At 36.5% G+C, this 27,357-nt stretch overlaps 1 protein-coding gene across 1 annotated transcript in view; it reads right to left on the bottom strand.

Annotated features, from left to right (window-relative positions):
* ano2a (anoctamin 2a) overlaps positions 1 to 26,770 on the bottom strand; it is a 33,487-nt gene extending 6,717 nt beyond the window's left edge. Inside the window, exons 1-21 of the mRNA XM_067389979.1 lie at positions 26,573 to 26,770; positions 25,404 to 25,570; positions 23,144 to 23,449; positions 20,501 to 20,593; positions 17,061 to 17,203; positions 16,904 to 16,958; positions 15,126 to 15,177; positions 14,927 to 14,982; positions 14,763 to 14,810; positions 14,510 to 14,574; positions 12,322 to 12,456; positions 11,753 to 11,913; positions 11,535 to 11,617; positions 9,410 to 9,487; positions 8,452 to 8,517; positions 5,178 to 5,252; positions 4,899 to 5,100; positions 4,662 to 4,773; positions 3,829 to 3,886; positions 3,645 to 3,745; positions 3,278 to 3,429 (exon numbers count right to left, since the gene is read on the bottom strand). Coding sequence (XP_067246080.1) covers positions 3,278 to 3,429; positions 3,645 to 3,745; positions 3,829 to 3,886; positions 4,662 to 4,773; positions 4,899 to 5,100; positions 5,178 to 5,252; positions 8,452 to 8,517; positions 9,410 to 9,487; positions 11,535 to 11,617; positions 11,753 to 11,913; positions 12,322 to 12,456; positions 14,510 to 14,574; positions 14,763 to 14,810; positions 14,927 to 14,982; positions 15,126 to 15,177; positions 16,904 to 16,958; positions 17,061 to 17,203; positions 20,501 to 20,593; positions 23,144 to 23,449; positions 25,404 to 25,570; positions 26,573 to 26,609 — 2,245 coding nt within the window. The 5' untranslated portion in view covers positions 26,610 to 26,770. The remainder of the gene's footprint in view (positions 1 to 3,277; positions 3,430 to 3,644; positions 3,746 to 3,828; positions 3,887 to 4,661; positions 4,774 to 4,898; positions 5,101 to 5,177; positions 5,253 to 8,451; positions 8,518 to 9,409; positions 9,488 to 11,534; positions 11,618 to 11,752; positions 11,914 to 12,321; positions 12,457 to 14,509; positions 14,575 to 14,762; positions 14,811 to 14,926; positions 14,983 to 15,125; positions 15,178 to 16,903; positions 16,959 to 17,060; positions 17,204 to 20,500; positions 20,594 to 23,143; positions 23,450 to 25,403; positions 25,571 to 26,572) is intronic.
* Positions 26,771 to 27,357: the final 587 nt, after the last annotated feature.

The raw sequence follows: 27,357 nt of genomic DNA, 5'->3' as shown, positions 1-27,357 counted from the left end.
ATGTGCTTAGAAATAAAATGATCAAAATATTGACTTGCATATTAATTATGCACACATTGTATATATACATATATATCCATGCAGCACAGGACTGCTTTAAGTTATTGGCACGTTACAGTGATAAAGAAACATGCGTGACTGAGAAAAGGCCAGGGACAGGCTTGATGTTTAAAAAAAAAGAAGTTATTATGTGCAATAAGCCTTAAAAAGAACTCAATGCAGTGCTTACACGCTATCACACACCCGAAGCATGAAATCATCATTTTGGTATCGTGACTAATCAAGTGGCAGTCTTCACTGCGTACAATGCTTTCAGTAGTCATTGGCACACAGAATCAGCTTAGTGCTACTGTACTACAGGGTTAATCTGATTTATATTTATTTATATCTGTCATGGATCTTATCAATTGATACTATTGTTTCCCCCAATCAAAATGAGTCTATGGGTTCCCATCCACCATGGTCATTCTTTGACTATCACAAAGCTTAAGGCCTGTTCACACCAACACAAATGGGTCTGTTTTTTGTATACAAATTGTCTGTTCAGACCAATGCATTAAAAAAAAAAAACAGACTGACTGAAAATGTGCAGATCCAGAAGCAACAACTTTTAAGCCACTTTAACATCTCTTATCATGAAAGTGGGGGAACGAATTTTGACAGCTGGATTGCTCGCCGTTGGATTCTGTTCCCCCCGTGTTTCTTATACAATGAGGTTCTAATATTTACCAAACTGATACTGGTTAAGATCCATCCACATACAGGATAGAATCAACAACTTCTAAGCCACTTCAACAACATCTCTCACCATGGGCGAACAATATTGGTAACTGCGTGACGGCGTCACAAGGAACATTAACCTAAGGGGAAATGGGGGAACAGACTTTGATAGAATACCTCTTCTGTATTCTTCCTCCACTATTCACTGTTGCACACTGCACGATTTTAGCCCTGATTTTCACTCACCAACAGGAAATTGCAGACAAATGCCCAAAATTAGAGGCAAATCGGTGCTCATTCATGTGTAGTGACAATCATGTATTGTGTATGATCAAAGACGCAACCTGAGAGAAGTGCCCGTGAGATATTTAGCATGCTAAATATCTGGACCCAGTCTGAAATGAGGTTTGCATAAAATGACATCAGCGATGACCTACAGCTAACGAGAGAGCAAGATACAGGGCAAGGGAAAGTTCAGGGGGAGGAGTCATAGATCTGCAACATAACATCAGCAAGCATGGCTTCTTCAAGCAAGAATTATCCCCTTTCTATTCTTCTTTTTACCTTTTTTGCTGCAAATCAGTGAACAGACAACTTGGATCACAAGCTTCTTACGGGCTATCATTTTAACATGAAGAAATGCAGTCTAGCACGAGAACGTGATCTTACACTATTTCCTATATCACTTCTTGTGTGTGTTTGGTTGTGAAATGTATTATGTAGAGTTGTTAGTGATTCTTCCTATTGAAAAGTTGTGTAATGTGAGACCCCCTGTCAACGATTCGTTGTGTAATGTGCACGCAACAGCAACTAAATGGTACCCCAGTCAGTCATGTGGTTTGAGAAGAACAGCGATCCAATGACCAATTGTACTTGGCTGGCATTAGAATAATACTCATACAGTTTGTAAGTGCCACGAGTCATCTTTTTGTAACAGCAGCAGCTCTGTGCATGTGACCGAAAGTGCAAATGTTTTCACAGTGTGATAGGAAAAAGATTTGAAGCCCCTCCATAAAAAAAAATCTATTGACAACATGCAAATGTTTGTGGCAATCTGAATAGATCAATTAACATTAGACATTTATTGTCAATAAAATGTTTATCGTACAAACTTTTTGCAATTAATATTTGTCTTAGTGTGAACAAGTCTTTAATTTAAAGTTATCTATTTTTAATCCAATTAAAAAAGGTAATTAAATAAGAGCCAGGTTTACTTGCTTTCAAAATCAATTTTTTTTTAAATAAAATTTTGAATAAGCTTTTTAGTTGTCCAAGCTACTAACAGCTATGTGACAATTCAGAGTGTAAAACCTAACATTAATTCTGATTGAACAGTAGCACCCAGAGGTACATTGTGAAGATGTGACTAACAATTATACTTAAAGGATTAGTTCCCAAAAATGAAATTCTGTCATTAATTACTCACCCTCATGTCGTTCCACACCCGTTAGACCTTCATTCATCTTCGGAACACAAATGAAGATATTTTTGATAAAATACGATGGCTCAGTGAGGCCTGCATTGCCAGCAAGATAATTAACACTTTTAATGCCCAGAAAGCTACTAAAGACATATTTAAAACAGTTCATGTGACTACAGTGGTTCAACCTTAATGTTATGAAGTGACGAGAATATTTTTTGTGCACCAAAAAACTAAATAACGACTTTGTTCAACAATATCTAGCGATGGGCGATTTCAAAACACTACTTCATGAAGCTTCGAAGCTTCACAAATCTTTCGTTTTGAATCAGTGGTTCGGAGTGTGTATCAAACTGCCAAAGTCACATGATTTCAGCAGACAAGGCTTTGTTACGTCATAATTGTTTTATGAAAATTTCAATGGTTCACCACTGGGGGTTGTGATTTTTTGCAGTTTAATATGCGCTATGAACCACTGATTTGAAACAAAAGATTCATAAAGCTTCGAAGCTTCTTGAAGAGGTGTTTTGAAATCGGCCCATCACTAGATATTGTTGAATAAAGTCGTTATTTTTTGGCGCTCAAAAAGTATTCTTGTCGCCAAGGTTGAACCACTGTATTCACATGAACTGTTTTAAATACATCTTTAGTAGCTTTCTGAAAGAGTTAATTGTCTCACTGGCGATGCAGGCCTCACTAAACCATCAGATTTCATCAAAAATGTCTTAATTTGTTTTCTGAAGAATTTTCATTTTTGGGTGAACCAACCCTTTAAATTTATTATAACTCAAAACAAAAACTGACAAAGCCAACTAAACGGCATTCACATTTACTTTCAAAATGTGATGGAGTGTATCATTACATTTTGAAGAACTATTAAAGTACACTGATGAATCATTCACATTAAGATAATGATTGTGTATTAAAAAAAGTATTTTTGGTTTGAGCTTTGAGCCACAACACTGTCATTAAACAGCTAAATAAGGCTTTCAAGTTATGTACCAAGCACATAGTTATGACATCCTGTTAAACATTTTTATGAAGCACAGTATTTACAACAAGTAGAATAATGAAAGTGATGCACCAAAGGTTGCTGACATTTGAGCATATTGTTCAGTTTGAGCATGTGGTACTCACCCATCTCCATGTACTCTGGGCTTAAACCCTCATATGGCTCCAGATCATAGTCCAAATCCCAACGCTGCGGTTCTCGTTTGGAGTCTTTGTCCTCCTCATCTGCCGATCCATCTTTCTCCTCCTTATACGTGCGATACATCTTCTTCAGCTTTCTGTAATGTCAAGCAGAATTTCAGCTCAGCTGTGCCATTTTAAACCAACACTCACTGTGCACTGCTTTGGTAATGTTAAACAGTGTTTATAATTCAAATTTAATTTACCAAGAGAGTTAGGGGCTTTCTTTAATAGACTGGGGGTGCATTGTGAAATCAAAGAAAATTAGCAAAGGGACCACAAGGAAGACTTTGCATGTGTGTAAAACACTTACGGAATGGCAATTTCAAACACATTATTCTGAATAAGCTGCTTCCCCAGCATAATGATTCCCAGCTGAATACACACTTCAATAAGACAGCCACCTGGAGAACACTAGACCAAAAACACATGTACATGCAAATAGTTATGTTATGCTAAAACACTGAAGGCAAATATATTATTATTTTAATAATTACCTCTTCCATGCGGAAATCCTTAAAGACATAAACATAGTCACCAGGACGACCGGCAAACCTAAATTAGCACACCAGAGTTATCAGGGATATTTTAAAATATTCTCTGGTTTAAACAACGCTAAGCCAAAAATTCAGCATTTTGGTATTAGACACTGACGCCACACATACTACACAGTGACCAACTACATTGTAAACTACAACTCAAATACTATTAAGACATACAACACTACATGTAACACACAGACACCACAAAAGAAGTTATAGAATCGTAATTCGCAGCTGGAAATTTATTAATAAAATATGTTTTCTTTTCAATTGAGTAGAAAAAGGAAGTACAAAAGTAATTTAGAGAAAAAAGCTTTCATTTAAGTGCACAACATGAGACTTGAGTACATTATATTAAAAAGCAGGAGAAATATATTGTCGAAAATCAAAATAGAAAATTACTCTTAAAGTATCAGTTTTTGTTTTCTTTGTTGTGTGATTTTAGGTTAAAACTGTTTTTCTCTCTATATAAAAATATTCTTATGAAACAAATGCTCACTACAAAGTGATATATACAATATAAACAAAATAAATAACATTCTCAACAATGCAGTACACAGGACAGACACACAACACTACAGTATACAGTAAACACACAACACTACAGTAAGACAAACACTACAATATACAATAAACACAATACTACAGTAAGCACACAACTACACTGCAACACACTGGACATGACAAACGGCAACAAAGTACATTATAATAATCCAATTATCATAGCTCGCAACAGAGACGGAACGTCACATTAGTTTGGGTGGGTATGCTAATGGATGCCATTTTACCTGCCCTTAAAGAAGGCCACATAGAAGACAGGTGCAAATGAATTCATGCTCTTCAGCAAAAAAGCTTTCAAGATCACATGCTCCTCAAATGTCGCTTCAGTCTTTGGAATCTCTGTAAGTGCAACATTAACATCATATTCATAATAATCATCATCATTAATGCTTTTTGGAGTCAGTAAAACATTTTTTTTCAAATGCAACACATTTCATCTTTTTGTCAAGTAAACACACACACACCAAGCTCTGTAATCCAGGCCGCTATAGCACCGTAGATCTCATCCAGCACCAGAACCACCAGCAAGTTGATGATGACAGCAGTGGTTGTCACTGTAACACGCACATTAGCCTTGGCCTCGTGATCAGGGTTCATTGACATAACAGCAAACACAATGATGCGGTAGAGAATTACTCCAGACACGGCAGAGAATGTGACCCCAACCTGAGAAAACAGATAAATAACAATTTTGGCAATATAAAAACACTAATGTACATGCTCTTATTAGGAAAGGTACCCACCATAAGGAGGATAGAGGATATGTTGATGCAATATCCTGGCATCCGGTCCGTCCATGACAAAGACTCTGAGGCAAGCTACAAGAACAGCAGCATGTTACTCCATATGCTCACCATATCAGACACTGAATACACTAGCTACTGGGTGAAAAAAAATACATAAATATTTTTGCCTGATACTGATAAGCAATAACCAATATGATGGCCCATACTATAAATATATACTATTTTGCCCTTTTTTAAACAGAACATCAACATGTTTCCAGACAAATCTGGCATCAAAACCTTTTTAGTGTATTGTTGAAATATGCTAAAGGATTAGTTCACTTCAAAATTAAAATTTCCTGATAATTTACTCACACTCATGTCATCCAAGATCCAAGAACCCCTTTCTTTCTTCAGTTGAAAAGAAATTAAGATTTTTGAGGAAAACATTCCAGGATTTTTCTCCATATAGTGGACTTCACCAGGTTTCAACGGGTTGAAGGTCCAAATTGCAGTTTCAGTGCAGCTTCAAAGGGCTCTACATGATCCCAGACTAGGAATAAGGGTCTTATCTAGCGAAATGATTGGTCATTTTCTAAAAAAAAAATAAAATAAAAAAAATGATATACTTTTTAACCACAAATGCTCATCTTGCACTGCTCTGTGATACACTATGCATTATGTAATCACATTGGAAAGGTCACGTGTGATGTTGGCGGAAGTACCGCGGTAGGGTAAAAACCCCATCTCATTTTCTCCTCCAACTTCCTCTGTTGGGATCGTGTAGAGCTGCACTGAAACTGCAATTTGGACCTTCAACCTATTGAACCTTGCTGAAGTCCACTATATGGAGAAAAATCCTGGAATGTTTTCCTCAAAAACCTTAATGTCTTTTCAACTGAAGAAAGAAAGACAAACATCTTGGATGATATGGGGTTTAATAAATTATCAGGAAATTTTAATTCTGAAGTGAACTAATGCTATAACTGTTTTCGTAAAAAAAAAAAAAAAAAAAAACATAAAAATGAATAACTAAATAAAATAGTATATAGGAAAAAGAAAAAAGAAAAAACTTAGAATAAATCCTGTTCACACCAACATTGATAGCAATAATGATAAATACATTATATTGCCAAAATTATTGGGACACCCCTCCAAATCACTGAATTTAGGTGTTTCAATCACTTCCATGGCCACAGGTGTATAAAATCAAGCATCTAGGCATGCAGACTGCTTCTACAAACATTTGTGGAAGAATGGGTCACTCACAGGAGCTCAGTGAATTCAAGCGTGGTACCGTGATAGGGTGCCACCTGTGCAATAAGTACATTCATGAAATTTCCTTACTACTAAATATTCCACGGTCAACTGTTACTGGTATCATAACAAAGTGGAAACAATTGGGAACCCAGCCACGAAGTGGTAGGCCACGTAAAATCACAGAGCAGGGTCAGTGCATACTGAGGCGCACAGTGCAAAGAAGTCGCCAACTTTCTGCAGAGTCAAAAGCTACAGACCTCCAAACTTCATGTGGCCTTCAGATTAGCTCAAGAACAGTGCGTAGAGAGATTCATGAAATGGGTTTCCTTGGCAGCTGCATCCAAGCCTTACATCACCAAGTGCAATGCAAAGCGTCGGATGCAGTGGTGTAAAGCACACCACCACTGGACTCTAGAGCAGTGCAGACGTGTTCTCTGGAGTGACGAATCACGCTTCTCTGTCTGCCAATCCGATGTACAAGTCTGGGTTTGGCAGTTGCCAGGAGAACAGTACTTGCCTGACTGCATTGTGTCAAGTGTAAAGTTTGGTGGAGGAGCCCTTTAAAGTTCATGTGCATGTAAAGGCAGACATCCCAAAACTTTTGGCAATATAGTGTATATTAGCATCCACACCAACGTCTGAGCTTTAAATGCTTGAGCTCTTGAAAGTAGAATGGATTCTGATTGGCTGTCAATGATTTTTATTGTTCATCAGCTGTAAATAAAAAAATAGTTCTGAAAGTTATTCTTATGGTATCATTCCACTGTGCCATTACTGTTATAGTTGTGAATTGGACTTCCCTATTCTCATAGAATTAGAACAATTATTAAAACTGTATAGTTATCGTTATCATAGTTATCCTTGGTGTGAAAGGGCCTTAAGACTGGTTATTATATTCTTCTAATTAGTGGATTTTGCAAAAAAAAATAAAATAAATAAAAATAATAATAATAATAATAATAATATACATATAATATATATTTAATTTCACAATGTAATGTTAGGAAATGAGATTTACTTACTTTTTTTTTTTTTTTTTTTACAAAACAAACAAAAAAACTGCAGTACACCTTCTGGTAAAGTCAACCCATGATTTGCTTGCATATAGCTAAACGATGACATGCATATTTAATTTAGCATTTTTAAAAATATGCTTATATTGACCATTACCAATTTGGCTTCCAATTTATGGTATAACTGGCTATAGTTAAAAATGTAATGCTATTAAATATTAGTTTAAAAAAATCTACAGTTGTGTAGGGATTTTATGTAACAGAACAGGAAATAGTTTTGTCATTTAATGTAAGTAAGGTTGATTTGATTAAAGTGCATGCTGAAGTTAATGAACAGCACGGATACCCCCCACCCCCCACCCCACCAGACGTAAACACATGAAATCTGAATTAAAACACTACACTCTCTCAGGTACACGTACATAAACAGTGAACATGTGTCTTTGATTAGAGGAAGGACACCACTCTAACTTGCGTGTTTTAATCCAGCTCTGACTCTAATCCTGTATAATCTAGTGTGGAATACCCAGAGAGGTAATCTGCTTTGAGTGCCGTGTGTAGTAAGCGTGTACGCCAGAGATAGTGTTTGAGCGCATACGTGTGTTGTGTGTGTGCGGCGCAGGCCTGACACTACGTACAAGGGCACAGTGACAGTAACAAAAATCCGCAAAATCACATCAAGTGAAATTGCGACCAAACTGCTCATTTCAGACAGAAAAACAACGTGCCAATGGTTTCTCTGTTGGACTGTGTAATGCATTATCTTATTAATTAAATTGTCTGAAAGAAGAAGAAAAAGATAAGAGAGGGCTATTGTGGGACGAGATAAGGAGAAAGACGGATATGAGTTGGGTGGGCAGGTGGGGTCCGACAGAGGTCAGTGCAGTGACCACTCGATGACTGACAGCTGAGAACTAACTGCATTATCCCTGAAGCCCCGCCTCTTCTGGTTAAGTTGATTAGCTTGCTCTCTCCTAGACAAACACAGTAAACTCTCAAATTATCTCCCCCCTCCTCACCGGTGACTGCCCTCCTTTAGCAGACAGTAGCTTCTCTCTTCCTTTGTCATCTGTTCCCGCGTCCGGCTAGAACACAGAGCAGAGATTAAAAGCACTGCAGCACACACACTCATTCTCTCATATCTACTTGGAAATATTTGCATGATATTCCAGGTATTTAAGCTTAGTGAATTTTTATGCAATAATTAATTTAAAACAAAAATTAAAGACTTCGCCTTGAGATCCAGACTAGTGATTAAGAAGAACTTGACACTAAAAATGCATTTATATTAAATTAAATAAATGTGTAGGAATGTGTAGAGTATTAGTAAATCCTAATGGGAATTTAAAGGGAATCAAATAAGGTGATTAATATAAATTACTTAACTTATTGGTAAACACGATTTCACAAAGTACAACAAGTTCCTGGATCAACATGTTTGTTGATCCTGGAATAACATTTCAATCAACAAATCAGATTTGAGGGTCAAGTTTACAGTCTATGTCAAGTTTAGGTGCTTAGGGATAAATTATGGTTAGGTTTAGTGGTAGGGCTATGGCTAAGGTTTTGAACGGGAATACTGTTCCAGGATTAACAAAATAGGTTAATCCAGGAAATTGTCTTGCTTGGCAAAATTATGACAACCTTTAATAATTATATTTTATTTAAAACAACATTTAAATTATTGTAAATATTCCAACAGGAATAATTCCTTCAGAATTTTTGAGTCCAATTATTTGTAAGAAAAAAGAGAGAGAAAAAAAGATTCTACATCCTTATTCAGTAGTTTTCCATACACTAAAAGCAGAAATGTATGTATTTATTTAATACAAAAAATTGTATTCCCATGATATATTGGAAATTGTGATTTCCAATTTTGAAAAAGTCTGAAATTGTTAAATTCTTAAAGACATGGAGAAATCATGGAAATTTGTTTTATCATCAACATACATTTTTGTGCGTAATAGCGCAGTTTACCTCTTCCTTCTTCTTATTTTTTGCTGCCTTCTCTTGTTTCTTAAGAAGAAAGTCCTCATATGCAGGTCGTAGCTCATTCTGAGATTTAAACATACAAACATACACGTCAAGCTCTGTGATGAAGGACTCCAATGTCAAATCCAACATCACTTCCTCAGAAATGCATAAGAAAAACAGTCTCCATAGAAACAGGATTCACAAACACATGCACAAATAGAAATAATTATCTTGGTTCCGCATTAAATTATTTCTTGTCTTGAGGCAAAGACGCTGATATGATACAAAATTGCAAGTTCATTAAAAAGCACATAACCCACAGGGCTTTTCTGGGTAAAATGCTGTATATAACACACTACTAGACTCAATCTGTTAGACTACCATCCTGTACAAGAGTGGTATATAGTTGTATGTTCAAAACACAATGCTTAAGCTGATATATTTATAATATAAAATGTGTTTCAAGTGACAGGTAGCATTTTCAGCATCACAAATAAGGTTGTGATTATCTGGCAAGTACATTGTGGTCAGGATTATGGCACTCTCTGAGGTTAATGGTATAAAATCACGGTAAAGGATTCGTTGGCACATAGGTTACTACAAAATTAATCCACTGTAAATCTCTCCCCCTCCTATGAATTCAGGGTTGATTCATCAAACAGCATCACCATAGACTCGGATGCAAAATTGATCCTCCCGCTGCGCAGAACATCGGGAGATGGAGCGATGATGAGGGTGGGGGGAGTGTGAGGGATGTGGTGAGAAAAATGGTGTGCGTTTGAGCATGTCGGAAACAATATAGAAAGAAAGAGCAAGAGATAGGTTTACCTCAGCCCTTTCCTATTGGTGAGCATCAAAGCAAAGAAAACATGGAGTTAGACACACATATTTACAGTGCTTAATATGCGATGTAATTGAACTTCATTATCGTTCATGTTAGCGTGATGCTTATGATCTCCATGGCGTCTTGTTGAGAGTGCAGTCCTTCATCCACTCAGCTCAATGCTTTAAGCAGAACACAATCTCATTACTCACACATGTCCTGTCACACACACATACACGCCACCCTCTCCCACCACCTTACACAGTACACACACACACACACACACTTTAAACTGAATCAGCTCCCAGGTGAACGATGCAGACCCTCAAGAACAATAAAAAAACTTGAATTTTAATAAAACTAAATGAAGGCCAGGCCATCATAAGTCAGTGTGAGGGTCTGTTGGAGAGAATTGGCTATTATCTAGCATCATGTTTAACGATGCTTTATAAACCGTTGCTTCCAATGATGTTCATGCTATATTGTAGGCCGTGCGTAAAAATGATAAGAGGTGATGCTAGACATGACATGAACCATGAAGCCTTGAGTGGCAACCAAAAGCCAAAAGATATGAAAAGACGACACTAATTTTCAATAAATATTTTATCCATATGAAAGTTATCACTTTTAGCGCATGTTTATTATTGTATCTATATGCTTATGATGCTCATCTCTGCTGATAAATGGTGACAACATTCCCTTTAAGCAAATGCAGTACCATTCAAAAGTTTTGGGCCAGTAAGATTAATACTTATATTTAGTGCAAGGATGGATAACATTGATGAAAAAATGACAGCAAAGACTTATCAAAAAATCCTGAAAAAATGCAGCAAATCAGCATATTAGAATGATTCCTGAAGGATCATGTGACACTGAAGACTGGAGTAATGATGCTGAAAATTCAGCTTTGCATTCACAAGAATAGATTACATTTTAAAATTTATTCAAAACAGTCATAAATTGTAAGATTATTTGCGCAATATTACTGTTTTACTGTATTTTTGATCAAAAGAATGCAGCCTTGGTGTGCATAAGAGACTTCTTTCAAAAAATTTACTTGGCCCCAAACTTTTGAATGTTAGTATATGCATTTAAAATCAAGTAAAAAGTACACACTGTGCACAACATTTTGTCCAGTAAAATACTCTCTAGAATAAGAATTTCCCTACTACCAACTATATCCAACTAGTAGCAAGTAGCAAATCTTTGCTCATGGCTGTGACTGAACTATAAGCCTATTGGCATAGATATTGTGTGGCGTTGATTGAGTTTCTAGAACTCTCAAATGCTTTGTATTTTACTCACCTCATCATCTTCCATGCCGGTAAGATCCCAGCTGTGCTGTAGACATCTCTGCCTCCTCTTCCAGTGTTCTAGAAACACTGCCGCTAAACACACACACACACACACACACACACAATTATCTATTCCTCTTTAAACCACCATTTTTCTTCTCAATATATTATAAATGTACAGTAAACACATTGTTTATCATCAAATGTACATATTCATACAGCTCATACCCCAGAGGGACATAAAGATGGCGAAGCCCACGGTGGCATGGTTATCAAACAGATAGCTGGCACGTGCAGTACTGCAGATACTGCTCAGCTGCCAGTAATCACATACACGATCACATAGAGGACACATGGTGAAATTAAGACGCTCATCGCACATCTCTTGACTGAAAGAGAAAGAAATTAATTATTGATTAGATAAGAAAAAAAATCACTGCAATAAATGAACATCTATTTTCTTAGAAAATGTTTTTCTTTTAAAAAAGTTACAGTTGTGCTTTACAAATTTCAAAAACTGCAAAAAAATGATGAAACATCCCCACAAGGAAAAAGGGTTCATAAAGCAAATAAATCATTCTAATTCAAATGTAAATATTCCAAAATACATATTTTAAGTTAGGTTAACTTATATTAAGAAAAACAGATTTCAACAGTAAGTCTCTACAAAGAAAATTGCTTAATGTACACTCTAAATAAAGTCTTACTAAAAATCTGTGAGGGTTAGATTTAGGATTAGAAAAAAAAAAGACACAAGTCAATAAAAAGACCCCACCATGATAGAAGATTGTGTTTACCTGGCCACATTGGTGTCTACGGTGAAGCAGCCATACAGGAATACTGCGACTCCTAAAGCTGAGGCAGGAATCAGCAGCTGTGTGTACACTCCCAACCAGGCAAAATACAGGCCAATCTTCTCTCCAAAGTACTTCCTGTTGAATACAGGTAAACGGGTTACAAAACTGTCACAAATTTGACAAGGTAAACAACCACCTTTCAAAAAACGACTGCATGAAATGTGAACCTGCAGAAATCCAATGCCATTCACAAAGTTTTACACATCACACATTAAAACATTTGGGCTATTTTGATTATGCTTTCAGCAACCAATAAAATCGGCAGCTTCATTTTGCCACATACAAGTACATTCCGGAGTTTCTCCCCCATATTCAGCTCAGACAATGTCAAACAGTATGTAGACTCCATGTGAGCCAACTAATAAGTTATACATTTACTAAGTAATCTTCCTATTGTACTGTCAAAGGCATGCTATCTGCAGTTCACACCATACATACTGTACTATACAGTGGGCACGTATTTAATATATGCAATATCCAAAAGGCATATTAAATTCACCAGATGCAATTCATATTCCATTTCAGCTTTCATTTCCATTTGTAGGTGATTTAATAATGTTTTATTATGCTGAAAATTTAATCTATACTTGTTTGATGAGCATGTCACTTTGAATGTGATGTAGTTTCTGCGGCACTAGAGGCACCTAGCGCAATCACAAAAATAAAGCATATTTTGCAAACACCCCTTTCGCACACGTCTCATGTAAAATTAGGCTACTTTTAATAGAAGGTCCAACTGTGTTGCTATGTGGCATGAGTAAGCAATTGAGCAGGGAAACATTCTGTCTAGAGCGAACGGGAGTGTCTCTCTTATAATAAACCCATCCAACATATGTACACCAGACGTTTTTATTTTGACATGTCATAACTATTTGTCAACACTGGACACATCAAAGTAAACTTCATAAACTGGTACATTTAACTTTCTGAACGGGTGAATGATGATGCTTGTAGCGTCCATTGAAGCACGTTGAATCGCAATGCCCTGTTCATGACCCGTTTAATCTTTGAAGGTCTAAATGCAGTGAAATTTGGCTAGCTCTTCTGTACCCAAAGCTGAATGTCTTTTCCCATGTAACACATCAGTCATGGTGCCACGGTGGCTAAACACCCTCTGGCTCCACCTGCTGCAGTAGCCACGCCCAAACTCTTGCTATAGGTTGAGGTGGAAAAAGACTGACAGATCTGAGCAGAACGCTCTCAACAGTGGTGTTTCCATCCACCTATTTTTATGCGCATTTTAGGATATAATAAAAGCTGAATGGAAACACCAATAAGTACATAAATTCTAAAACACGTATTGACAAACTATGATGGAATCATTTACCGAATAAATTCCTTGATGCGCATCAAAAAAGTCATGTGACTTTGCATAAGAGGATGGCGTAACTGGATTAAACAGCAGAAAGCATTGCATGGCATCTGAAATGTTGTTTTTGGAAATGCCTTAGCCAAATTCTGTCGTCAAAGTGGCTCGTTATAATTGTCTTTCAGAACGGTCTTAAACGTCAGCATTCCCAAACAGCAAGCATCCGGCTCTGAACACAAGATAACATCACCATGCTTATTGCGTTTCGTGTGCGCGCTCTGAGGAGCTACTAATTTAAGATGTATTCCAAAAAAGACCCACAGTGGCTTCTCCTATTGCAGGTAGTGATAATTGGCACCAGTTTATCAGGAAGTGACAATTTTGTTCTCTTTGTCTCCCTGGATGGAAACGGTGTTTTATTCACAAATGTTTTATACAATATTTCAATTTTGCACACAAGTGAAAATTTGCAACTTTGGATGGAAACAGCTAATATCTCAATGTTTAATGTCTTCATTGGAAACTGGGTTAAGTATTTTAACATTAAAAAAAAAAAAACTTACATGCTTCACTTTTAAGTAGCCATTTTGGGATAGGCAGTGGGATTTTTTTCAGGTGTTTTATCTTAAAAGATACTGAGAAGTGACACATCTCTCTTTAACAAGCCATATGCTTTGAAGTAGAACTATTTATAACAGTCTGCAAAGGTACACACACATATGACAGTTCTCATAAAGGAAAACCAGTCAATAACCATCTGGGTACTGAATAAAATCTTTCACAGAACTAGATGTAGTGAAGTATCATCATTTCTGATACCTGATAAGGTCCATTGGCTGAAATTTGTAGAAAGCTCCATAATTGGCCCATTCCTCATGTAACATCTGCAATACACACAAATATCACTCTATATTATATTATATTAACTCTCATATTAAGCTTTTCTATTACAAAACCCATTTTCTTTGCATCTTGTTAGACAAAGACCCACACACACATCTTACTGGAATAAGCTGCTAAATGTCACCATATGACACACTGCTATCCAATCAGAGCAAGCTGCAGGACTCACCTGTCTGTCGTTGCGATGCTCTCTATCTTCTGAGCTGTCGAAGTCTCCCTGCAGCAATGACAACACACACAGAGCTCTACCCAAACTTCATCACACATTTACACTAAACTAACAGACAAATTACAAATCAGCTTCAAATAAACTAGGTAAAATGCAACACTTACATCATGTAGAGGGAAGGCGGAATCATAAACCCCTTTGGCTAGCATTGACGAAATGCCTGAGACAGAAATCAGAGAGAATTTCAATATATGTAGTAAAAATAATTAATGAAACAAACTAAATCAGTTAGTTAAACAATCCAATTTAAAAGAGTCTAGTTCAATTGTTTAAATTGTTGCAACTGCATCTCCAGGAACATACCCATAGTTTGACAGGTCTGTGTGCAGGCTGTGCGCCTCAAAATTTCATAAACCTGCGAGTGAGAACACAACACAAAAATACACTATCGTTCAAAATTCAGGTCAGTAAGGATTTTTAATCATTTTGAAAAGGTCACTTCTGCTCACCAAGGCTGCATTTATTTGATCAAAATACAGTAAAACAGTAATATTGTGAAATATTATTATAATTTATATATGTTTTCTATTTGAATATATTTGATGGCATGATCCTTGATATTATCGACTATTGATTATGATCAGATATCATTATAATATTCTGCTCAAGAAACATTGATGTGGTGCTTAATATATTTTTTTTTTCAGGATTCTTTGATGAATAGAAAGCTCACAAGAATATCATTCATTTGAAATCTTTTGTAATATAAATGTCTTTACTGTCACTTTTTAGAAATTTAATGCATCCTTGCTGACTAAAAGTGTTCATTTTTTTCAAAAAATTAAAGATAAATTCAAATTAAATTAAAGTCCAATTTTGTCCTATCATGGCTACTCTTTCAATATAATGAAGGTGAATGAGGATTGGACCAAATGACCAAAAATGACTATAAAACCTATATAACCTAAATAACTTTGGGTTAGTTCACCCAAAAATGAAAATTATCCCATGATTTACTCACCCTCAAGCCATCCTATGTGTATATGACTATATTCTTTCAGACAAACATAATCAGAGACATTTTAAAAAATATTCTGGCTCTTCCAAGCTTTACAAGGGCAGTGAATTGGGGGCCCAATTTTTAAGTAAAAAAGTGCATCCATCTATTGGTATAATACTCCACATGACTCTGGGGGTTTCATAAAGGCCTTCTGAAGTGAAGCGATGGGATTAATACCTAGAGTAACCCCTGACCCGACACATGTAATGATGTAATGACAAAAGCACAGAGGATAGATCAAAACAAAACACCAGTCACAAATAAGGAGTCTAAAACCAGAAATTTTAAAGAGAAATGTCGGAGGATCTCGATTTAAGAAAAGAGGAGCTTGAGGTTGTTGCACAGCCGTATTTGTTTAAATCACGAGAGGCATCTAAGCTTATGCTACTACTACATCCTACGTCATACATAGCGTCAAGGGTTACTCTTTTGGCATTAGTCAGTATGCGTACAGTCAGCTGCCGGAAGCTAGATATTTTAAATTATACATTTTTAAATATGGATATTTTTCTTACAAAAACCCATCGCTTTGCTTCAGAAGGCCTTTATTAAAAATTGTGCCCCCCATTCACTGCCATTATAAAGCTTGGAAGAACCAGGTTATTTTTAAATATATCTCCGATTGTGTTTGTCTGAAAGAAGTCATATACACCTTGGATGGCTTGAGGGTGAGTAAATCATGGGATAATTTTTGGGTGGACTATCCCTTTAACCAGTTAAGTCATTAAATTAATATTCATCTTAGTTCTCTTGGGAATGTTCATGTGAGTCCATTAGCAAATGTCTAATTCATAGAAAAATTGTTCTTTTCAGTAAATCAGCCTACAAAACTGGTCTGAATGAATAATTCTCGAGTTCACTGATATACATTTTTGTCTGCTATTGTATGGCACAATTGGTATAGTTTTATGATACTTTTATGGTGCTTTTCTGTCATTTTTGAAGCTTGAAAGCTCCAGTCCCCAATTCTTGTAACTGTACGGGGAGAAAAATGGATCATTCAAAATGTCTCCTTTGTGCGTTTGCAATGACATAACGGTGAATAAATAACATAATTTTCATTTATGGGTTCGATACTCACAATTCGACCTCGTATTGCATTGCTGAACAAGCTGTTTTTTGACTTTATATCAAATCTGCAAAATAAAAAAAGAAAAACAATAAGGCCAATGTGTGGGTTTACCATTTGTAAATGCGCTATTATGATAGTCTGGCTGTCTGCAAGCGCTGGCACTCACAGGTGTAGCTTGTCTCTGCTGAACGGCTGGGATAGGACACGTGTGCGTGGGTCCTGGGGCTCTGGTACGCCCGGCTGGAACGGCTGATTGATCTTCGTCCAAAACGAGCTTATGAGCCCCGTCTTCTCTTTCAGTCGATACGTCTGGAAAAACAAGCATAAGGGAACTGAAATTAAAGAGAGATTACTCCATTTATATCCAGAGCTAAAGACAGACGAGACACACTAAGAGTTGAGAGCAGGGTCAGATGATGTGACACCACAAGTGTAGAGTGGGAATATCTTGATTTGAAGGCAAACAGAAGCACATGTAGGATGTGGGTCCATATGTTTCAATAGCTAATCCACCATTATCAGATTATATCATTCAATACAACTCACAACCTCAAAGGACAAATCATTCTTTCAGGATGAAAGCCAAATCTAAATGTATGGGGAAACACAACGCTAACAATCATCTTAGTATGCGGCCTATATGACAAATGTCCCTTGCAGGAATTTGAAAACATTTTACAAGTAATCGGCTTGTTGACAGTATAATCAGATCACTTTTTTTTTCCTCTGCAGTGTTTAGACTTTGAGAATTGACTTTTGGCATTACAACTGCTCTTAGACCGCGCCAACCCGGAGCACTTACAAAGACGATCATGGAGCCAAAGCTCTTAACACGAAAAAACATGACACTCACGGGCTGTGCCAGTGTCCATAGTTGGGGTGACTATGAAGTCTGTACTGCTTGGACTGACACCAGTGAAAGAATGGTTTCTTATCATTGACATTAGCTTATTGGTCAATGCAATATGCAGTAAAATGTCAAGTCATACCTATATAAATTATACATGCATATATACATATGTATATGTAATATATGTAATAGGGGTTAATTGGATCTGGAGTGCAAGTTTAACCACCATAGAGTGAAAGTTTATCATTTAAATGTTTTGTCTTGCCAGTTTACACCTTCAATAGATTTTAAACCATTCCAGCACTAGAGGAGGCAAAAGAGAACTTAATTTGGTACTCGCATGCTGCTATCTGTCACCCGAAGTGCATGCACACAGAGAGAGGCGCGTTTCAGATAGCACGCAAACTCCAAATTTCATGTCTCCTTGCACTTGGATGGACACATACACAAACAAATATGTCAAAATACCCGCCTCATCAAGTATTCTTGTAAACACAGTTGGTTAGGTCTTAAAGAAATCGGATGTGTATCATTATGTTGGATCCGTGCACTAGGTCTTAAAGTTACAGCAGCCTATAAATACCTGCTGTTGTCTATATGTCATTAATGTTAACCAAACAACAATACACAGCTTTAACAAATATTAAACTATATTAAATGTATACAGTGAACACTATAGTGTTATTTTACATTTAAGTATTACATTTCTTTACCTGAAATGAATACTACAGTTAGACCTTACTTAATTTGTATATTGTGTTTATCTATGCTTGTAATTAGTGTATTTGTTCTTATTTTTTACTGACTGTCCACTTGTCTTTAATAATGTTTGAACTTTATTAGTTAGGCAAGGAGTCTTTGCTGTGGTATCAGATTACTTAAAGTGTGCTTTAAAGGGATACTCCACCGTTTTTTCATATTAAACTATGTTATTCCCTTAACTAAGACGAGTTGATACATACCTCTCTCGTCTCAGTGCGTGCACTAAATCGCTCTGTCTTGCGGCGAAACTTTGTTAGCACTTAGCTTAGCCCAGTTCATTCAATAGGGGCCAAGCAGAGAAGCTACCAAACACCTCCACGTTTTCCCTATTTAAATACAGTTACTCGAGTAGTGTAACTCGACCTAGGACGGTGACACAAAACAAAACGTTGTGCTTTTCTAAGCGTGTAAAATGGATAACTATATTGTATGGCGGAATACCATAGCAAGTGCTCGGGAGCACTTTGACTTGGAGCAGTAATATCTTCACTCGTGAAAAGTCCTCTCACCGGCCCCCGCTCCCTCTCCTGTAAAAGTCACGTTGGTTCTATTGACGGAAATGAGAGGGAGGAGTGGAGGTGTTTGGTAGCTTCTCTGCTTGGCCCCTATTGAATGAACTGGGCTAAGCTAAGTGCTAACAAAGTTTCGCCGCGAGAAAGAGCACGCACTGAGACGAGAGAGGTATGTATCAACTCGTCTTAGTTAAGGGAATAACATAGTTTAATATGAAAAAACGGTGGAGTATCCCTTTAAGTAATAAATGGAAAGCAGTTACCCCCACACCCCCAAAATGTTTTTTTTTTCTTGCTGATCCAAAAAAAATTATCCGATCCGTGACTCATAAACCGTAATATGATCCGAACTGTGATCCGTTGAACCACAAATGTAAGGTTCTGGTTTTGCATATTTGCTCTGATGATTATTGTTTGGTGTTCAACACCTTTACATTCACCAATGCAACGTGAAATATCCTGATATTGTGCCTAGACTGGAAGAGACCAAGCATTGCAGCATGACAGTTTGAATCTGTGTCAGAACAACAGGTCAGTCAGCAGTTAGTTAGAAGTGAGATTTCAGCACAATATAATGGGTCAAACTTCATATTCTACTTTATTTTCAATATATTGGTTTAAAAACTAACACTACACATATTGAAATAGCAAAATAATTTAAAATTCATAATTAGAAACAAAAGGTGATTTTAAATAAGTCTGTAGAGCCATTATGAACTGGCTTTGACAAAATGTCAGAAGTTAATTTAATATATAAATACATTTGTAATCATCAATTCATGATATTTATGAATAAATACACTATTTTTAAAAAGTTTTTGAAAGTTCTCATAAGTTTTGAAACGGTTGTGCTAAACGGCTCCAGGGGCTTAATAAAGGCCTTCTGAAGTGATGCGTTTTTCTAAGAAAAATATCCATATTTATAGACTATAACTTAGACTATAGACTTTGGAAACATCTGTCCACGGGTTCACGAGAGTCGAGTTTCGGCGTATGACGTAGGATGTAGGAGTAGCATAAGCTTAGGTGAGAGTATGTTTAAACAAATAGGACTGAGCAACAAACTCAAGATCCTCTGTCATTTCTCTTTAAAAATTCTCATTTTAGACTTTTAATGATCAGTGTTTTGTGTTTTACTCTATAAGTAATCTTAGGAAATCTTTCCTGTGAATTCATGAACAAAAGTTCAATATAAAGATCAGTACTGTAGCAAAGCAAGGTTGTGGGTTTAATTACCAGAGAACACATAAGTTGCATTGGATAAAAGGTTCTGTCAAATGCATACATGTAAACTGTATATCCATACATGTTTTCTGTGTGCCTGTTTGAGAGAGACCAGACTCAAAATTAGGTCCCCGAGAGCTTTATAAGTGTCACAAATTATAACACACTGCATCACAGCTTTATATTTTATTCTCAAATGCAGCCTTTTTATGTGTTTGTTTCCATTTTAGAATGATTTTCTATTAGAAAGTGACTCACCTTTTTAGTGGGCACTCTGATCTTAAGAAGTTCTGCTTCACGACTGAGAACAGACCAGGGAACATGAAGACGAGTAAACCGGACTGTCCTCATCTTGAAAGAAGATGATAGAAAGAAACGGCATATGTTTAAAGAGTAAAGCACAATTGCATAATGCAGTTCATGTCATTTTGGTTTGCAGGATGCAAATGAAAATGTAGTTCAAGATAAAGGTCATTTAGCAGTCTTCATTAACACAAGCAGAGGTGCAATCACACACAGAGTCTATAAGAAGCAGCTGTTACTAAAATGGTCTTATTCAGCGTGGATGAGTGACACACACACACAAACACATCAAACACAAACACCTCTGGCAATGAGGATCAACCATAATCTGCCTTTGGGATGGAGACAGCAGCACTCAAATTTAATCCACACCAACATAACAGAACTGATCTACCACCATCACACCACCAACAATCAAACACACCCACGTCACAGCTTTCACTCAGGATTTTGCTCTCATCAGTCAATCTTTATGCTAAATTAAATGAACCCTGGGGCCAATATTAGATCTATACAGACATAAAACATAGGAACATGCCTTTGCGGTTTAGAATTGATTATAGTTAGCTAAGCAATAAGCAACATACTTGCAAGTATACAGCATGGTAGTATTTGTTGTTTTGAATTTAATTTATTTAACTGATTAATTAAATAATGGGTTTCTTATGCAAAATATAGTTAAATATATAATTAAAATTTCCGGACATTTCTTTCGAAATAATTCACCCATATAGCATGTAGTGTAATTTAAGGTTTACTCAAACCTGCATAATAATAAGAACTATATTTGGATTCATGAGGGTATTTCCTGAGTATAAGCTATTTTTGTGGGAAAAAGCTGCATGAGTCAACCAATCTACTCCTATTCAGAAATACTAAGCTCTCCCTGCTTCAACTTGGGAAAATCCATGATGCAGGGGGAACCGATCATTAGTTTTGACAACCACAGTTGTGTCTTTCTCAAATGTCTTGCCTGGGGGCTACTACTGCGGCACTGCAGAAAAAAAAATGCTTTTGGCAGCTGTTAACTAGTATTAGAATATGCCGCATTGCTTGAAAATGAGAACTAGCTCCCCCTTTAAACAAGATAGACTTTTCTTAGTGTGGGAGGGTTTGGGGTTTTCTAAACTGGGTCTCCAATTCCTAAGTTCCAAGGTCACCTTGGGAATCTTTTGATTGTGCTCATTCTGTTAGTACTCAAAACTGAGCTCATCCCTGATTATTCATGGCTCAACACATGAGATGATGATACATTGATTTGTTTGCCCAGGAAACTGATATAGAGACATGCATGGCCAGACAAGAACACACATAGGCTATGTTCGGGATAGCATACTATTATGTTTACTGGCCTATTATGTTTGTAAAAACACTGAATTCCACAATACACTTCAACTTCCATAACCAAATGATAAATAAACTGGAAGTAACAGTATGATTATACCTTTTGCTTGACTTATTTGAACTAATTGAATTTTAAGACATTTTACACTTGTGTAAATTTTATATTTATATTAAAAAAAAAGAAAAAAAAAAGAAGAAAAACAGCCCCTTTTAATTTTCAAAATGATAACTGGACATCACTTGTGAAATTACATATACTACTGTTCAAAAGTTTAGGGTCAGCAATTAAAACCCACCCCCCCAAGAAAACCCAACAAATGTATTCAACGAGGATACGTTTAATGTAAAAAATGTATCATTTCTATTTTAAATGAATGCTGTTCTTTTCAAATCCAAGATTGAATCCACATTAGAACGATTTCTGAAGGATCATGTGACTGAATAAATAATCACAGGAATAAATTAGATTTTAAAATAAATACGAAATTTTAATACAAATAATTTTAATTGTAATAATATTTTACAATATTACTGTCTTTGCTGTATTTTTTATCAAATAAATCCAGTCTTGGTGAGGGACTTCTTTCAAAAACATTTTAAAAATCTTACTGACCACAAAGTTTTATATGTATATAACTGAGTATATGTATCTAATGAGATCATATGACAAAAATGTATATTGCATAATGCATTCTTTTTCACATATTATTTAAGAATTAAAAATAATAGGCAGTATATTGTGTAGTATGCAGTGAGCTAGTATTCAGTTCTGAACATAACCATACACATACAGAGTTGTCAAATGTACTGACTTCGGTACTAATCAGTACTGAAATTTTAAAAATGTGATGCTTTGAGTGTTGTTGAGCGGATTCGTAAACACCTCTGATTGGCCATTGTGTTCACATGCTCATCGGATATATCTGTGATTGGCTACAATGATCAACGCACGGGAGCGTTTGAAACCAGGCATCTATCAGCAGGCTGGTTCGCAATAGACGCCTGTTTTTAAATGCTCCCGTTGTGTATCTGGGTAAGCGCTTAGTGAAGAGCTTCATTGATGACTATTTTCAACATGTTTTTGAAGCGTTGATCATTGTAGCCTATCAATTTGTTAGCCAATTATCTGTTGAGCGTGTGAATTCAATGGCCAATCAGAGGTCAACAGCGCTCAAAGTGTCACATTTTTTTAAATTTCACTAGAGACTAGGTACCGAAGTCGGTACTTTTGACAACTATAACATACACACAAACCTCTTTGTCATGTTCAATCTCCAAGCCTTCCTCCTGAAGTCTTCTTTCAAATTCCTCCCTGATTTTATCTTTTAGTCCATTGGCGGGTTCCATCTCAAGCCCCGCCTCCAGCACCGCCTCCGAAATTTCGCCCTTCGTACTCCTGCGTGAAGGGGTGGGGCTTTGAGATGGCACGTTACCATTAGAGACAACAGAGAGGCGGTGTTGGAACTGACGTCTCTTGCAGTGATACACAAGAACGTAGTCCACTCTTCTTTGGCCGTCTGCAAAACACAGCCCTCCTCCTGGACCAGGGCCTGGCTCCACCTGAAAACACACACAAGCAGTAACATCTAGACACATCTGCATGGCTTCACAGAGAAAGGCAGTGCATTACAGATTCCTGGAGCTCTCTCAAAGCTGCATAGCCTTTAGTTGGCAGTTTCAGCAAAAAACTGAGGATCTGGGTCATCCACTGATCACTGGCTGGTGGTTCAAAGCAGTTGGATGTTTTATGTCATACTCATGTTTGATTAGAATTCTGCTTTTTGAGCAAGGTGCATAACTAGGACGATCCCTGTGGTTGGCAAATTAATAGATAAGCGCGTCAGCTGAAATTGCCAAATGTGGTTTACATAATGCTCTCTCAACACTACAGGAACAACCCCTAAAAATGTTATGTTCTAAATATATACGATAATATATATTTCCCCAAGATGAAAATGACAAAAAGGAACTTATAAAACATATTATTTTTTACATTGTGATTTTTTTTTTTTGTGATTTTTTTTTTACATTGTGTGTGTGTGTGTATATTATATGTATATTATATATATATATATATATATATATATATATATATATATATATATAAATAAATGTAAAATTTATGCAGATCAAATTTTTAAATTTAATGTTAATGATAAAAACAAAATACATAATTAAAAAGTCTTAATGCATATTTTAATTTATCAATTTTAAGGTTGTAATATTAGTGTCTGTGGGAGCAATTTCTTACTGTATGCTAAAGAACTTTACAATAATCAGAGTTCATTGGAATATAAACACAAATAGGCTTACAACTGGGCAAATCTGCTGCGAATATTAAACTGATCTCAATTAGTAGATGTTTTGTATTCAATATGATACAATAAAAATGAAAATGAAGCATGTTTTGATCTTGGGAGGTGCTTTCCTGTAATGGATTCTGGAATCTAACAATAACTGTCCAGTAGTGATATGGGATTTTCAATAGTTTGTGCTGATATCTAGTGATAATTACTTGTGGGTCCATCCCACAATCTTTCTGTGACCAACATCTGAAAATATTCCGACACCTTAAAGTCCCCCTGTAGTCAATAATTGTATCCCTTAAAACTCATCTTCGATCACCAAAATTACATATTTAAACGTTTTTTTTTTTTTTCTGTGAAAAAAATTCTTCATGCCTTGCTTGAATGTAACTCTACACCATTGCCTCATTTAATATACAGGGTCAATGAATATGCAAATTAGCAATGCCCCCACTCGCTCACACCAGTTCAGAGATCAACTCGGGCAACTTACTGAGGTAAACGCTGCACAATGGTATCACATCGGACACATAACTGTTATTAATATAATTAGAGTTTTACTTGACTATGTTGTCAAATAGCTAATAACGTGTTGCTAATGTTACACAAACCACCTTGTCAGAGTCAGACAGCTGCCTTCTAACAATCAGTATCCTTACAAATGCTTTGAATCACTAAATCTACATGATTTTTTTACATGATCAACAGAAAGTTGTTTGCTGTAAATGATCTGCTAAAGCCTGCCGGCACATTGACGTGATTGGTTACAAGGCAGTTTGTGACGTCAGAAACACCAGCGATTTCAAACCGCGGGTTTGAGACTGTCTTATTTCCCCTGCAGTTTTAAGAAGGAAATACTCAGCAATGGTGTTGACTCATGAATTTGCACATGGTTTGTCACGAAGCATATTAAAAACACCACATAGACATATAAACAACATTAAAAACTTGACTTGTCTTTAAGTCAGTTGACCCCTGGGGGTCTGTAAATGTACTGCAGGGGGTCCATGGAGAAGATGTATATAACATATGCAATGTCACTATTTTAATATGCATCAACTACTGATTTAACTAAAACCATTATTTAATGTAATAATGTTAGCTACTAATTTAATAAAAGAGATCATAAAGTGTCTATCTTGGGCCTGTCTTTGATAATAAACAACATTTCATGATAATTCCTGAATTAGTCAAGAGAATCCACCAACCGTGTCCTCGGCAATGTCGCTGGCATCATGCCCACTGCTGGCCATGCCCTGCTGGCCCAGTTCAGAGATATCTCGGGCAAGACAGCGGAGTTTCTCACTCTGCATTGAAGAGGACTCACTCCTCATGGCTGAAACACGCATGCGCTCGGGAGCCCCGTTCCAATTTTCTGTTAGAGAAAGGGATATTCACAAGTTAAGTTTTAATGTCTATTAATATCTTGCTGAAATTATTGTATATTGCTGTTTTTTAATCGTTTTCTTTTATGTCAATTTCATTCACCTTCACTGCATGCAAAACAAAAATGCCAATAAATTGCTTGAAACTGAAATGGAATGAAAACCCTTTCAGCACCAAGGACAGCAACATAATTGAAGGCTGTGCGTCAATGCTGAAAACCCTGTAAACCTGTCTCTAACTACATAAAGAGCGCCACGTACACCTCTACTCGTCTTTTCAAATATGCTCACGCCTGACTAAAGCGTCACTTAAATATGCCTCGTGCCCTCAGGTAAACAAACACAGGGATTCATGACTCTTAAGAGAAAGCTAAGCGCATTTACACCACCTGACCAAACCATGCATCAACAGTATATTTGTGTGCCTTTACTTCACAGTGCTTTCATATCAAATCACAATTTATATTCTGTCGTCAATGTAAAAAGAAGAAAAGAAATCAAAGAACATTTGATTTCTAAAACACTTGGCGTCAGTTGACGCTTGAAATAGCTCCAGCTTATTGCCCCAGCTAATTATACAAACCCCCTCAGACACACTGAGCCCTCTTCTTTGTTTTCTACAGCAAAAGGATGAATTATAACACAATAAGTGACGTTAATGAGTAGTAAATTGTGAAAGCCCGTCTGAAGGGTCAAATAATGGCGCGCGCCTTAGTGATTTCACTGCAATTAACATGAACGACCAGTTTGGTGCCCCTCAAAATGTTCAGTTTTCTTCAGATCAGACAAACTGACTCTTAATGCATGTTTAAATGAAATAACACGCATGCATCTGCAACAGTTGAATATTAAGCGATAATGAATTTGTTGAAGTGACAATTTCACATATATGCAGCAAATATATTTTCGCTTTGGCTCAGAGAAACCAATGCGCGCGCGCGCGCACAAACAACATCAACAACATCAAGCGGAGTGCCAGGGCTAGTACTCACCCGTGGCAGAGGGCGACCTGTTCAGTGCCATGTTCATGTTCCCGGTGAGATGGTGGACAATCCGCTCGCGGCCCCGCGCAGCTTAACGCGCTCGTGCTGCTGCCGTTAATTCCGTGGAGCGCTCGAGACGCTCAAACTTCCAGCGAGAGTCGGACACAGCGCGCGTGTGTAACCCGTTTATAAAATCCAGATCAAAGAAAAGGAAGAAAAATATCTACTTGGGTCTGAGCTCACCAAATACAATTAATTCCTATTTATGCTAGTATTTGGAGTCCCGGGTTCGGGGTCTCACACCATGCACTGAATCAAAATGATAACTACAACTTTGTTTTAAATATGTGTGTCTGCACTTGTATAACTTAAGTCATGTACAATACTAACAGAATGAATAAAAAAAAAATTAATAGTAAAATGAATTATAAATGAATGAAACACATTAATTAGCTTCAATGAACTGTAACTGTATTCCCTGAATTCTTTTTTTTTTTTTTTTTTTTTTTATTTTTTTTTTAAGTATGCACTTAAACACTGCACACTGCACACATCACATGAAAACATTCTTTGCCCTTCACAAATCACCAATTGAATACAAAGTATATTGTTCATCAACAACAAAGAAAATAAAAATAAAAAAAAATAAATAAAAAAAATCAGTATGTGTACTTGAGTGTATACTTAAGTCCAAGAGGAATATAAATGACTCAGTTCCATTTATGTGGATATGTCTCAGTTCAGTTTGTGTGAATGCGTCTCAGTTCAATTTGTGTGTGTGTGTGTAAATGCCT

The sequence above is a fragment of the Chanodichthys erythropterus genome, chromosome 7, assembly GCF_024489055.1.
Source record: "Chanodichthys erythropterus isolate Z2021 chromosome 7, ASM2448905v1, whole genome shotgun sequence".
Taxonomy (NCBI): domain Eukaryota; kingdom Metazoa; phylum Chordata; class Actinopteri; order Cypriniformes; family Xenocyprididae; genus Chanodichthys; species Chanodichthys erythropterus.
Note: the sequence above shows the minus strand (reverse complement) of the source record. Positions and strands in the feature narration are given on the sequence as shown.